Source organism: Catharus ustulatus, chromosome 2 (genome assembly GCF_009819885.2).
Source record: "Catharus ustulatus isolate bCatUst1 chromosome 2, bCatUst1.pri.v2, whole genome shotgun sequence".
In the NCBI taxonomy this organism is placed as follows: domain Eukaryota; kingdom Metazoa; phylum Chordata; class Aves; order Passeriformes; family Turdidae; genus Catharus; species Catharus ustulatus.
The window spans coordinates 55,241,434-55,255,105 of NC_046222.1; the positions used below are offsets into that span (position 1 = coordinate 55,241,434).

The window sequence follows — 13,672 nt, forward strand, 5'->3', positions numbered from 1 at the left end:
TCAGCATTTTTACTTTGAGCAAATGTATACTGACTGGTTGAAAATTTTTCGTTTTTCTACCACTTACATCTGCTCTTTATTCTTATCTGTGAAGAAGCTGAATATTCTCCCCTAATTCTCTGAACAACTCTCAAAAACCCCAAACGAATTTTAACAAACCTAAACGTCTGAACAGCATAAAAAATTATCTGTGTATTTTTGCCAGTTTTATCTTTTAAAATTATGTCTATAAAAAACAAAGCAGCTCTTCATTCTCCAAGAGTATGTGCAAATAAACCCTGACTTTTCTGGTGGCTTAAACAAAAACCAAACCAAAATCAAAAAACACCAAAAAAGGTCCTCTTAATACCTATCTATTTTTCTGTTTTTTCATCTCCCAAAAATCAAAACAAGGAAAAAATGAAACATTTCATTGATTCTTAAAGCACTTTCCTTTCTGGCTAGCAAACAGGAGGATTTATTAACTAAGGCGGAAGAATGAAGGAAGGACTTGAAACTGCATGTCATAGCACATGGATTCCAGATTTTTCCAGGCTTCACTAAGTGAGCCTAGGACTCTTCAAGCTCTCTTCCAGACTCCTTCTGGCAGTATGAACCTTTCAGTTGGGCTGGCATTCTTCCTTCCATGGGAACTGCAATCAAACCTCTCAGGACCACATCTCATTGGTGAGGAGGCAATGCAGTATTTAACAGGGATTAGAAATGTACTGGATTGGTGGGAAAGGAGATTATCTCGCTGGTAATGCCTCCTGGAGTGCCTGGCAAGGTGTAATTGGATTGGTTAGCAGAGTACTGGCAATTGGAGGGAAACAAATACTTGTGATACTGGAACAATGCACACCAGTCTGTGCTTCACAGGGTGACTGGAACAACATCGCTCAAAGACTGCTGTAAATTTTCCAGACCAGTGTTCTGTCTTCAAGACTTTTCTCTGAACATAATCCCAGTTGTATTTTCAGATGAACTCAGTAAAACAGGAAAGTGGAATGGGAAAGGTTCTCTTTTTAATTGGCTGTTAAAGAAAAGAAACTTGCCAACCTACAAAACACCATGGTCTCTAGGACAACATTAAAACTGGCAAAAATGTCAACTGTTTGAAAGCCATGGATCAGAACAGAAAAAGCAGTTACAGTAATTTCACGATTATAAGCCGCACCACTTTGACTAAAATTTTGGTCCGAACCCGAAGTGCGGCTTATAATCAGGTGCGGCTTATATATGGACAAAGAACGAAAAGTTGCTGTTCTAGTTTGGAGGACAGGTGTCTGCTGAGAAAGGCAGGAGCTTCTCTTTGAAATGGAGAATGTAAACCCCCTCCCTCCAAATTATTATAATTTTGAAATCAAGGGGCTTTCAGGCAAAAATATGGGAATTAGGAATAACAGTTTTTTTTCTAGGCAAATTAAAGTAGAAATACAGTACTACAAAGAAACAAACCCCAAACCCTGACAAAGTCAGAGTACAACCTGACACCCCGTTAGTCAGGGTGTTGGTAGCAGTCCCATTAAATGGTGGCTGCAGTGCTCCTGCAGTGACAGATGTGATTCAGTTGAAGCAGTGCCCCTGTACAAGGTGCAGTTTCCCTCTGCAGGACAAGTGGTGATGTGGAGAAATCCAGTTTTCCTCTGGAGTCCAGTGGAGAAAGGGGCTCCCTTAGTGTCCCAAAACCTCTGTTTTTATCTTGGTAAGAAATGTTGGGCTCTTCCCCCTGGCTGGAGCAACTTCCAATGGGATGAAATAATTTTATCAGTCCCACAGTGGGACTCAATGGGCCATTAACAGAAAATGACTCACTGGAGGAAGGATGGGGTGTGACAAGATAAATAACAATGCCCTGCCTGGTTTTAATGAATGGCCCATTAGCAGAATATCTGCCGTTGAGATAAGGATCACTGCCCCACCCTCAACAGATGGTGATAGAATAGATACCTTTTATCACACTCTGCATTGTGGCTTATAATCAGGTGCGGCTTATATATGGACAAAGAATGAAAAGTTGCTGGCACCCAGAAGTGCGGTTTATAATCGGTGAGGCTTATAATCATGAAATTACTGTAATTATTCACACCATGTTTACAGCAGAAAATAATCCTTCCCACTAAAAGAGCATGCAGTCTCCTTTAGGGTCACTAAACTCCCATTAATCTTTAGAATCTGAAACACCAAAAAAAGTCAGATGGTAACACTTCCGTAAGCATAAGCAACAGAAATAAAAATCACAAGAGCTCTGCTTCGTAATCTTTATTATCCCTGCTTATGTTACAAGGCATTATCACATCTTTATCTACCTTCCCTACTTCTAAAAGTGGGTAAGAAGTAGAAAAGTTGTCAAATATTTCAGCAGATGATAGCCTAACGAAAAAGCAGGTCTGAATCTACAATGATTTTTTACTTCATTTACTACCTTAAAATGTCCATAATATTTGCTGATGTTTTTTCCTTGGCATTTTCTTCTCAATATGGCAGAAAAAATATTTTATGGTGTGTTGAAATAAAGGACATGAAGTATGAGTGCATTAAGGAATAAAATTTTTAAAATTAAAACAGGTATTTCCTTCAGTGATACAAAAATTTACAGTAAAATAAGAAGTTTTCCTGTGACTATATTATGCAAAATGTTACTGCAACCATTCATCTAGCTTATCACAGTTGATACAAAACTGGGATTATTGACTGATACAGCAGAGGATAGTGCTGCCATGAAGAGGGGCCTCAAGAAGCTGCACAAATAGGCAGAGAGGAATCATGTGGACTAGAAATGGAGTCCTGCCCTTGGGGGAGAAATAATCCTAAGCATCAGTATTTTCTGGGGCTGACTGGCTGGGAAGCAGCCTAGGCGAGGATGACTTTAGGGTCCCAGTGAGCAAGGTGACCCTTAGAAATCAATGCACGCTTGCTGCAAGGGTGGCCTGTGGCTGCCTGGGCTGCATTAGGGAAGGTGTTGCCAGCAGGTCAAGGAAGGTAATCCGACCCTTATCCTTAGCACTTGTGAGATGTATCTGCAGGGCTTGGTCCAGTCCTTGACTCTTCAGTACAAGAATGATATGGACTTCCTGGAGCAAGTCCAACACGGGACTATGAAAATGATTAAGAGACCAAAGCACCTAACAGATGAGGAAAGGCTGAGCGATCTGCAACTGTTCAGCCTGGGGAAGAGAAGGCCCAGGGGTTCTTATCAATGTGTTTAAATATGTCATGGGAAGGAATGAAGAAGAGGCAGCCAGGCTCTTCTCAACAGTGCCCAGTGACAGGACAAGAAGACTGAAACAGCTGGAATTCCATTTGTTCACAACTGACGACATGTTTTACTGTGAGAGTGGTCAAAGTAATGTTTTCCCATTTATTCACAGATCTAGTCCAGCTATTCCATCTCGCATGCCTACTGCAGATTCAATTATAAAGCCTTCACACAGGAAAAAATTTCACTACATAACTCTTCCCAACATTCACATTTTACATACTTTCTACTTAAGGATTTTATCCTATATTTTATAAGCAATTGCATATATGAAACAAAAAAAACCATTATCAGAACTGATTGTTTTGGCTTCTTGACCAGGCTGCTGCTATTTTTTCTCATGAAAAAACAGAGACTATGTGAGTTTTCCAACTAGACTGTGATTTGTTAAGCCAACTAAATGTCACAATACTTACCACAGGCATTTTATCAAAGGTACGAACAGTGGACAGTGTATCTACAAACAAGCAGAACAATGTGACCTGGTGATATAATTTCAACATATCTAATCATCACTAATTCTATTTAAAAAGTTATGAATATCCATTTCTACCTGCTGGATTTCCACGAATAAGCTCCACCTTATCTCGAAGAATACTAATTTGCCTTTCCAGCTGTTTGTTCAATTCTACTTGTGTCTCATATCTGGTTTTCCATTCATTATCTTAAAAAATACAGAATTAATATATTTACCAGATTAGTTCATGTCACTTCAAGCAAAAGGAATTTTAAAAACTGTTCCTTTTAACTAACAGAGAAAGTCTTCACTTAGTAATCCCCATAATAAGCTTCTTTGCATATAAAAGAGCTTGAAAATATAAATCAAGGAAAAAATTTCACTAGGCTTACTGTGGTCAGAATATTAACCAACTCTGTGAATTCATACTATTCATAGTTTCATTAATAATTAATAAAATTAATTAATTAATAATCAATTAATTTTAAAAAGCTAGCATGGCCACATGTAGTATTTCTTAATTTCACATGTGAAGCACCACAGTTATAACAGTCACATTTGAAAAGTGAAAATTTAAATTTCTAAATAAAAATTTGAACCCCTGTAGGTCCTTCCCAAAGAATTATTTTTCTGTGTTTCTGAATCAATTAGCAAGACTGTTGTAATTCACTTACCTTCATTTCCAACAGTGTTAAGACTTTTTTCCAGTTCTGTTACAGTGTTTCTCAGCTCAAATATGGAGCATTCAAGCATCTCCCTGTGGTATTAAAAGAAGTCAATAAATTGCTACAATAGCCAATAAATGGTTCTTGTACTAGTGATATTATTGAATTTTTTTAAAAATAGATCAACATTTTCAGAATGTCATTCCTATGTAGTAACATTATCTTGTCCATTCTTAAATATATTTTTCTCTATGGTTAATACAGTGCCTTTAAAACAATGAGGAATTTCTACTTTGTGAATATAATTACTTCCACAAAAACCCAAGATAGACATATCCTAAAATATAATAATTTTCTAGCCAATCATCAGAATTTTAAAAATGTAGAGGGGACATTGACCCTGATTTTTTATCTAAAAGGAGATGCCCAATGAGGTTTTTTTAAACAAGAATATGCCTGAGAGATGTGTTGTTTGAAATTCTAAATTAATTCTTCATTTTGATTTACTGCTCAATGATTAATAGTAATTTTCTAAATTGCACCCATATCAAATCCAATCAAAACAAACAATGTTTTATGACTATCAGAAATGAAAGTGAGTAATTAAAGTAAGATGAGTGTTAAAAAAATACAGGAGCTGAAGCCACCATTTTTTAGAAAAATATATTTTTTCCCATTGATTAACCCTGTATACTGCTCAGCCAGAAAGCAGAAAGCTACCATGAAAACCAGGCTCCTTCTGCCTTGGAAGTTCTAACCAGAAGCAGAAGGTAGCAGGGGACTTTGACAAGAGCACAACCCACCTGGTATGTTTCCGACAAAGTGCTGGGCGACTCTCATCCTTCAAAGTGGCCAGATGGTAGTTTAGTGTCTTACAGTGATGAACCCTATGGTCTTGATCACATCAAGAGGACATTACTGATAATTTATTGACCATATTCATGCTAACAGTCTGGTTTTTTGAGGAGATGTCTGTGGAGAAATGCTCCTGCCTGTGAAGTCTCAGGAAGGCACAGTACACCAGGATAGGTGCACAAAATACAATGCACGAAAATGCAGAGGCAATTTGTGGTTTTGTCCTTTCAAGTTAAGTTTGGAAGGCCAACATTTAAAAAAAAACAGTCAATGGTTTTTGGACATCTCAATTTTTCAGAGCCCAAATTGCGATATTCCAGAACTGAGAACATAAACTCTACAAAGGCCCTTTGGGAAATGCTTTGCAATACCAATATGATGACTGGTGTCTTTGAAACCTTAGCCTAGCTCATTATAACATGCAAGAGACAGTATTATTAGGCTGTAATATTGGAAGGGTTAAGGCAGGGAAGAGGAGAGCTTTAATTTTCAACACAGATATTCATTTTAACATGTCCATGAGAAATGTTCTTCAAGAAGTAATTATCTAACCTCTGAGAAATCAAAACTTGATGACAGAGATTGATTACTGAGAAATTGCATCACCTCTTGCACTCCTTGTGTTCACATTCTGTTGGTGACACTTCTTCTTCACAGCTTGAAACAACAGATTTCAACTGCAAGCCACAGAAGCAAACCAACTGCTCATAGGGAGTTGAATGGGTAAGCTTGGAATAAGGAGGGCTGAAGAGCTGAAATTGCAAAGAAATATAGGAAAGAGTAATTTAAGGTAAGACAAGTTTTTTTTCCAGTGAAAGAGACACACTGGAGAACAGTAGGACAGACATCTTGAATGGCAAGGAAGAGGTGGAGCTTCCAAGCCCTCCTTGCTCCATTGCTCTTTTTGTCTTTTCCAACATTAAATTAGACAGGGGGCACCATGGCAAAAAATAATGACAGTACTGGTAACTTACTAGAGACAAAAAGGATAAGGTGAAATCCAGCCAAAGATAGCCTTGAAACATGATTGAAAAAGCTTTAAATGTAGGAAAACCAAAGGAAATCTGATTGCTGCTGCCTGGTTTCTCCCACTTCAAATAAAAGAGGCAGATGGCTAGGAAAAAGAAAGACAAAATCTTACTACATTGTGCTGCCATTTCAACACAAATAGATAAGGTTTCTGCAAAGCAGATTTCTATCAGCTTCTCAGAGCTTGGAAAAGAGGAAATTATGATGACAGTGAATGCTAAAATAGGATTTTTTGAAAGGAAATAATACTGGAAATTAGAAACGGTCAAAGCTGTAACCAGAGCTGAGCTGTATCAAAGTGAAATTGTTTTCCTTTGCAAAGAAATTTTAACTAAGCGCTCAGATGCAGAAGGAAAAGACAGGAAGAATGAGTTCTTTAAATCTAGTGTTTCCAGTTTTCAATTTTTGTTACCATTCCAAGACTACATACAAAATTTATTTTATTAGATTTTATTATTCTTTCCGCACCATTAACAAAACTGGAAGCCAAATTCTAATTATATTTTCTTCTGATGAATATATATACAGAAATGGTAAGTTGTCAGGTGTCACACTGTAATTGCTACATTGACAGAAAGTCTTTTTTCCGTGTGGCAACAGAAACCAGGTTTTTAAAAAATATATAATTGCTATTAAACATTTAATACTCCACTAGCACCCAGAATGCTTCCAGGGTGAAACCACTCTATTTTAGGAAATGTATACTCACTAAAATGCAATCTCTGCCCTGAGAGACGATGTGTAGAAATAAATCACTTTGAGAGGCTTGGAAAGTATTTCTGGGGTTTAACGTATTGGAGTATTTTGCATTTCTGGAGTTATTTCTAACTGTGATAGGAGATGAAGGTCATGCCATTTATCTGTTAGTGTGAATTTAATGCAGCTGTCTATAGCTGCCTATCTGCCCAGAAACTTGGTCTGTGCTTAGAGGGACTGCATTGGACTTTTCACCTGCAACCTCACATGCGTTAAACATAATTATACTATTTAAGGCCTATAAATCTTCTCCAACTCAATGGACAATCATCACAGAAGAAAGCCTGTAAATCCTGAAACCTCACAATGGAAGTAATGGCTAGAACTTAACCACATCCTTACATACTAACAAAAAAGCTCTTGCAAAGAAAATGAGAAAAAAATGTGCAGTTCAGGTAAGGAGGCTCTGATTGAAACTACAAAAGAGAAAAAAAATGCTAGATTTCTTTTTAAGGCTGTCTACTAGTGTTATTTTACTTAACAATGGCAGCCACTTAGGATGAAAACCATTTTCCTGCCTGTTTTGCTACCCAGGTCTGGATATCTGGAAGATGTATCAGGCAAAAGGCTGCCTGAAGCGATTTTCTATAGTGAAGAGAGGAACTCAGGAGAAAAGTCAGGAGAAGCTCAGGGCAAGTCATCAGCTTTAGGGCATCAGCTCTGTAATATGGCAGATCTTTACTGAGTCCTGTAGAAGATAAAATGCACAGATTCCTTCAGAATCTGTGTTCAAAGGAGAAACAATATTGCACAGTGCAGGGGCACCACATGGAAGAGCACACACAGTATTGAAAGCTATGTACTCCTGACACTTGCAGTCTGCAGTGTGCTGGGAAAATGCTGCAGCTTTCCTGGCAAGGAAAGCCACAGGAAATGAAATCTCACAAGCTGAAGTAACATACAATTCCATCAACATTACTAAGTAGCTGACATGTATAAATACATGTCTTTAAGATTTCTTGGTCTAATAAGAAGTACACTGGGCACTTCTCACTTCGTAAGCACACATATGCCTTCTCTTTCTCCCTCCCAGAAACATTTGCCATGACATTTCCCAAACAAAACGTGTGCTGAATCTTGATCACAACAATAAAGAGTCAGATTTGAGCTGACATCCATTACAGCTGGGAAAAAAAAAATTGAAAGATTTCACAGTAGGACATCCACAATCATCGAGAATCAGTAGGTACATTAGGAACAGACCCCTTATGGACGTGGATGATTCAATTTACTCTGTGAAGTAAAAATCTCTTCTTTATGACTGCTAAATGAGAGTGGTAGGTGGGCTGTTAGCAAACTGCCTAATTGGCACAATAATCAGATATGCCAGTAAAAAGACAGCAAGGGTGAAATGGCAGTGAAGGAATGCAGACATCTATCTGCAAGCCACTCATCCTCAGCTTGCTTTCTACCCAAGGGACAGAAAACTGGCACCTCCTAGGGTGTGAGTCATCTCATGCTAGAACAGCCAAGCAAAGTAGGTCAGATGAATCACACCTTCAAAAAGCTTTTCTGTATTCATTGACTATACATGCCACTGGTTTAGATGGAGATGTCTAACAAGCCTGGTCATTGGCAATTAAGCTGAAAAAGCAACTCCTGGGAAATAGGCAATAATAATCCCATATATTTGCACACAAAGAAAATAGTTATAGAACCCACTTGGAGCTGAAATCTTTTACTGTAATGCCATCACCATTTTCATTAAATACATAGTTGGCTTTTATCCATAAATAAGGCACCACAACTCAACTTTTTACCTGAACACCATTAAATATCAGGATCATGTGTCAGGTAAAAGAGCTGTTGCAGGCAGAGGATAACTGATTTACTTACCCTGAAACACTGCTAAGTCAGGAGATTTATTAAAGGTCGTTTGCTTAAACATTGGTGCAAGTATGTCCAAGCTACTTTTTGTGCCATTTTGAATACATAAGGCACCATTTTGACTCTGTTAGTGTTGTGTTTTCCTTTTCCATTTATGAATGAACATTTTATAAAATCCACAACCGCAGGACTAGTTTGAAGAGGTGTGAAGCTCAGACACTGAAAGAAACATTGTTCAGGCAACAAAAGAGTATGAATAGAACGCTTGAAAATGCAAATGTAAATATTAAGGGTCTGAATTAAGGCAGCACAGGTGATTCTGGCATTTCCTCTTCTCATTTATTAGCATTCATTAGCATTCAAAAGGCAATCATGTCGTTGAACACATGGAAAAACGTGTCGCTTCCTAAGCAAACTGGGGAAAAATCAATCCCACCAGGCATGAGCATCAACAATTATGCCGGCACTGAAACAACTGCTGCTTTAGCAAGGGGACTGACTGCTAACAGGAACAAGTCCTCATCCCTGCAAACTGCATGCAGAGATGCCATGCCTTACCTAGAGGTCTCAGATATTTACTGACACTAGAGATGAATGAAATACAACTTTCTACTTTTACTCAACATTGTGGAAAGAAATGTGCATAAAAAATGCCTCATTGTCCATTTTATTCATCTTGCCTCAGCGAGCTATGCACCATGTAAAAGTCTTCTCTGGTTGTCCCCCAAAGTGGCTTCCCAGCCCAGTGTACTGTGCTTGCCTTGGACACATATAATTCTCTGCATAGTAGGTGGTATGGGACTGTTTCAGATTTTTGATGAAAACTATGTTGATAGCACAGTAATGTTTTGGTTACTGTCAAGCATTGTTTGCACCCGGTCAAAGCCTTTTCTGCTCCTCACCCCACGAGTGAGAAGGCTGGGGGTGCATAAGGAGCTGATCCCACTGCCCCAAGGGATATCCCATACTATATCATGTCATATTCAGAAATAAAAACTAGGATGTTGGGGCTTGCTGGGGCTGCTTTGCCTCGGGAAAAGCATTGTCCCGCTGGTGGTGGGCACCTGGAGGTTTTTGCAGCAGTTGTTTTTATCGGGTTTGTTCCCTATTTGTTGTTGTTTCTTTTTAGTTGTTAAACTCTCTTTGTCTCAACCCCCCGAATTTTCTCTCTTTCACCTTTCCTTCTCTCCCCCATCCCAGTGGGAGCAAAGGGAGCGAGCGGCGGTGTGGTGCCGAGCTGCCTGCTGCGGTTAACCATTGCAGCCGGCCCTGTCTTCCTTTCCGGCTGGCACTGTTTAACTCGCTTCTCTGGGCTCCTCGTGCCACTCGCATCCCTTGTCCCAGCCCTTCCCGGCGCCCAGCACAGCCAGCGGCGCTCCCAGCACAGCCCTGCTGGGCTGAGGGCTCCGGGCAGACCGGGAGCCCACACCGCTCCCGTCGCCCACGCTGCCAGCCGCCATCTTGCCGCAGGGAGGCGCTGGGAGCCCCCCACGGGCAGTGCTCCGAGGCCGCGTCCGGCCCTGCCGCCGTGCCCGGCCCTGCCGCCGTGCCCGGCCCTGCCGCCGTGCCCGGCCCTGCCGCCGTGCCCGGCCTCGCCGCGTCCCCAGCCGGACTCACTGCTTCCGCCTCTCCCGCCCTAGCTCCAGCGCCAAGCTCTCTGGCTCTGCGGCCCGCCGGCCGCCGCCTTCCCCCATTGCCGCCGCCGCCCGTCCCGCTCGCGTCCCGCGTCGCCGGCGTTGCGCGGGGTGACGGCTGCGAGCGGCCGGCGGAGCCCGAGGGAGCGGCGCGCTGAGCCCACCCCACGCCCGGCTCGGACACCCTTTTCTCCACAGTGCCCGCGGCTCTCCCGCTGCCCAGGGAAAGCCGAGAGGGGAGACAAGCCCGGACACTACCGGCAGCCGCTATCGCCGGTGCCGCCGGCACCTGCCCCGGCCCCGTCCCGTTTGCAGCAGCGCTCGCCCGCCGCAGCTGTGACGGCCCGCGTTGGACGGGCTGTTCTGTCCTCTGTCCAGCGGGAATGCCCAGCATGTGGCTCGAGCAGCACCAGAAAAGGATGGTGAAAATAGGGCTTTGGCCCAGTTCAGAGTTTTGACCGTGTAGGCTGAACTGTGTGCTGAGCTTTTCATGACCTAGGGAAACACAGATGTGTGCAGATTTTTAAAAATATTTCTTCTGGATGCAAAGTAGCACAATTCTAAGTAGATGTTGTGACCCACATATGAAGGCAGGCACAGTACGGTGGAACGTGGCCTACAGTGTGCCCAGCTCATCTTTTAGCACGCTCGATAATTGTGATCTGTGCTAATCAGAGATCAGCATGTAAAACCCTAACTTTAGACAGAAGAGTTTAGAATAATTTGCCTTAATCATCATCACTGATCAAGTCAATGGCATTAGTCAATACATACTAGAAAATAATTATCTTACATTGGTCTCGATTGATGCTTAAAAATGTTTCATGTTGCATTTTTCAAGCAAGGAATTTCAGATCAGTTCATGGGTTTCTCAAGCTGAATCTTTATGAAGTGAGTTAATCACATAGCTGCAAGAGCGATATCACCTCTGCAAGGTTCTCTCTGTCACCCTCTCCGGCTGCTTCAGTGCCAGCTCTTTAGCTCTTGACATTTGTGTGACTCTTCAGTGAGCCAGTACAGCTCACTGAAAACTTACATAAGGGAAAATGTTTAATGTTGACAGTTTCTGCTGGTTGGTGATCTTAAGTGGCTTACAAGCTGCACAGGAAAGCACCAAACTTGATGCAAGGGATAGGGTGAAAGTGGGAGTAATTACTGTGCTCTTAAATCAACTCACCATTTCACAAGACTTAATGCTCACTAGAGGAACTATCACTTTCCCAGGAAGGGAGGGGGTGGACTTTAATCTTCCTTTACTGATAAATTATGGAAAAGGGTATGGTTTCTCAGTTCAAGTAATTCTGTTCCATGAGTTGCAAGCCAAATGGCATAGCCCTACCACTTGCTAGGTAACAGAGGCACTGCTTTAAAAGTTTAAAACATGGGTTACGTATTACCATTATTTTAACACAGCATAAACCAGTATTGCAATTCACAACTCAGTCCTGAAATGTGAATTGTAATCCTAAAGGGGTTCTGTGTCATGTGGCAATTGCTCAATCTAATGCCTCACCAATACCCCAGCAGGATTTAATGACTGAGAGTAGAACAGTAGGATGGAGAGTGGGAAGCTTGATTCTAAGAAGAAAAAGTAATTTTAATTTCACTTGTCTGATACATATTAGAGTAGGAGATTATTTTTGAGTCTCAAGTTGTAACTGATGCTATCAGCTAATCAGTGAATTATCATCTTTGGTGTGGGTTGAATTCAGAATTTTCTGATATTATTTAATCAGGAAACAGATTTAGAAGAGTGCTGCACTGTAACTGCATTTAAATTTAGCTGCTCATTTTGCCTTCATCTTTTACTGAATGCTACCTTTTAAAGATTCATATTGAAAACACATTTCATACTAAACCAGTAATTTAAGTAATGACTTGGACCTAGGTTAGCATTCATAACTCAGAGCGTACTGAGTATTAACACCAAAGGTATTAATCACTAACCATTTTTCTTGTTACCAGTTTTTGTGAATAACTGGATCAAGATTCATGGAACCAGCCTGATGAATTGTTCTCAATGGGTGGGCACATTCAGAAAGCTCAGAACGAGCCCTGGAATCACAAGCAGTCTGAGAACAGAAGGCACAGGGCAGCTGAGGGCTGTATCCCCGCCCACAGCATACTCCTTCTGCCCCAGGAGACTTTAATTTGACCTTCTCTCCAGGATACTTTCAGGTCCCACCTTCACCTGGGGATTATAGGTGTCTTAACTAGGTAAGCTCTCAGGAACCAGGTCACTGTGCACATAAAGATGAGCTCAGAACACACTGGCTGGGTTGGCACAGCACAGCAAGTCTAAGTGGGTTAGACTGTTTCACCTGATGGTTTGGGAACTGGAGTGAGAGAAAAGCAAAAGTGTCTTGTGGACTGAGGTCTTGAGTGTGTAAAACTTCAAACCACTATTATTTTTAACAATCACAGCAGTAACATAGGGACAATTGCAACACGTAAAAATTTTCCTCTATTTCTTTATTCTAAATAAATTGGTTAAAATTACGTATCTGGATACTGCTAAAGGCATTTAAGACTTTTAATGGGTTCAGATCAAAAATTTCAGTAACAGTTAGGAAACTTGATCACAACACAATGTGCTTTGAAAACAGAATTTTTTACTTAAATATGTATTTATGATATGTGAAGGCATTAAACACCTAGAGTTACTTTAAAGCAAGGTAGACCAGCTGCTGAAGGTATAAATTAATTTTTACAAAGAAATTTATTTCTGTAGCACCAGTAACTAAGGTACGATGAAGGGCTCTGGGTAAGGGGAGACTTGTGAATATTGTGTATTTTGACTTTGATGTAGTCTTCCATAGTACTTTTATAGATCAATTGGTGAGTTCCAAATTGGATAACTGGGTCATAAGGCTTGAAGTGTGGTGATCAGAGTATGACTGCTTGACTCTGGGATCAGTACCTGAACCAATACCTTTAACTCCTGATTGACAACCTGGAAGACTGAGCACTGGCTCAGCAAATTGGATGATGATTGTGAGTTAGGGGAGCAGTTAGTATGCGGGAGGAAAAGGGTGACCATTCACAGGTGTGTGTACAGCCTGGAGAAACCTAATGAAATTCAACAAAAATCAAGTGCAAAGCCCAGTATCTGGGACTGCTAAAGCCCATGGATTAATAGAGGTTGGAGCAGTCTAGAATGCAATGTTGTAGAAGACACAGGCTTCCTGGTGAAGAAGCTGCCAAGAGCCAG

General features: G+C 40.9%; 1 protein-coding gene across 4 annotated transcripts in view; it reads right to left on the minus strand.

Annotated features, from left to right (window-relative positions):
• Positions 1–10,546, minus strand: part of LOC116992228 (coiled-coil domain-containing protein 169-like) — a 29,402-nt gene extending 18,856 nt beyond the window's left edge. Inside the window, exons 1-6 of one of the 4 annotated variants that reach the window (XM_033051652.1) lie at positions 10,445–10,485; positions 6,190–6,329; positions 5,822–5,967; positions 4,370–4,452; positions 3,792–3,902; positions 3,655–3,695 (exon numbers count right to left, since the gene is read on the minus strand). In XM_033051652.1, coding sequence (XP_032907543.1) covers positions 3,655–3,695; positions 3,792–3,902; positions 4,370–4,452; positions 5,822–5,967; positions 6,190–6,240 — 432 coding nt within the window. In that variant the 5' untranslated portion in view covers positions 6,241–6,329; positions 10,445–10,485. Of the gene's footprint in view, positions 1–3,654; positions 3,696–3,791; positions 3,903–4,369; positions 4,453–5,821; positions 5,968–6,189; positions 6,330–10,444 lie in introns of all 4 variants that reach the window. The other 3 variants (XM_033051655.1, XM_033051656.1, XM_033051654.1) reach the window with 3 other exon arrangements.
• Between the last annotated feature and the right edge of the window lie 3,126 nt (positions 10,547–13,672).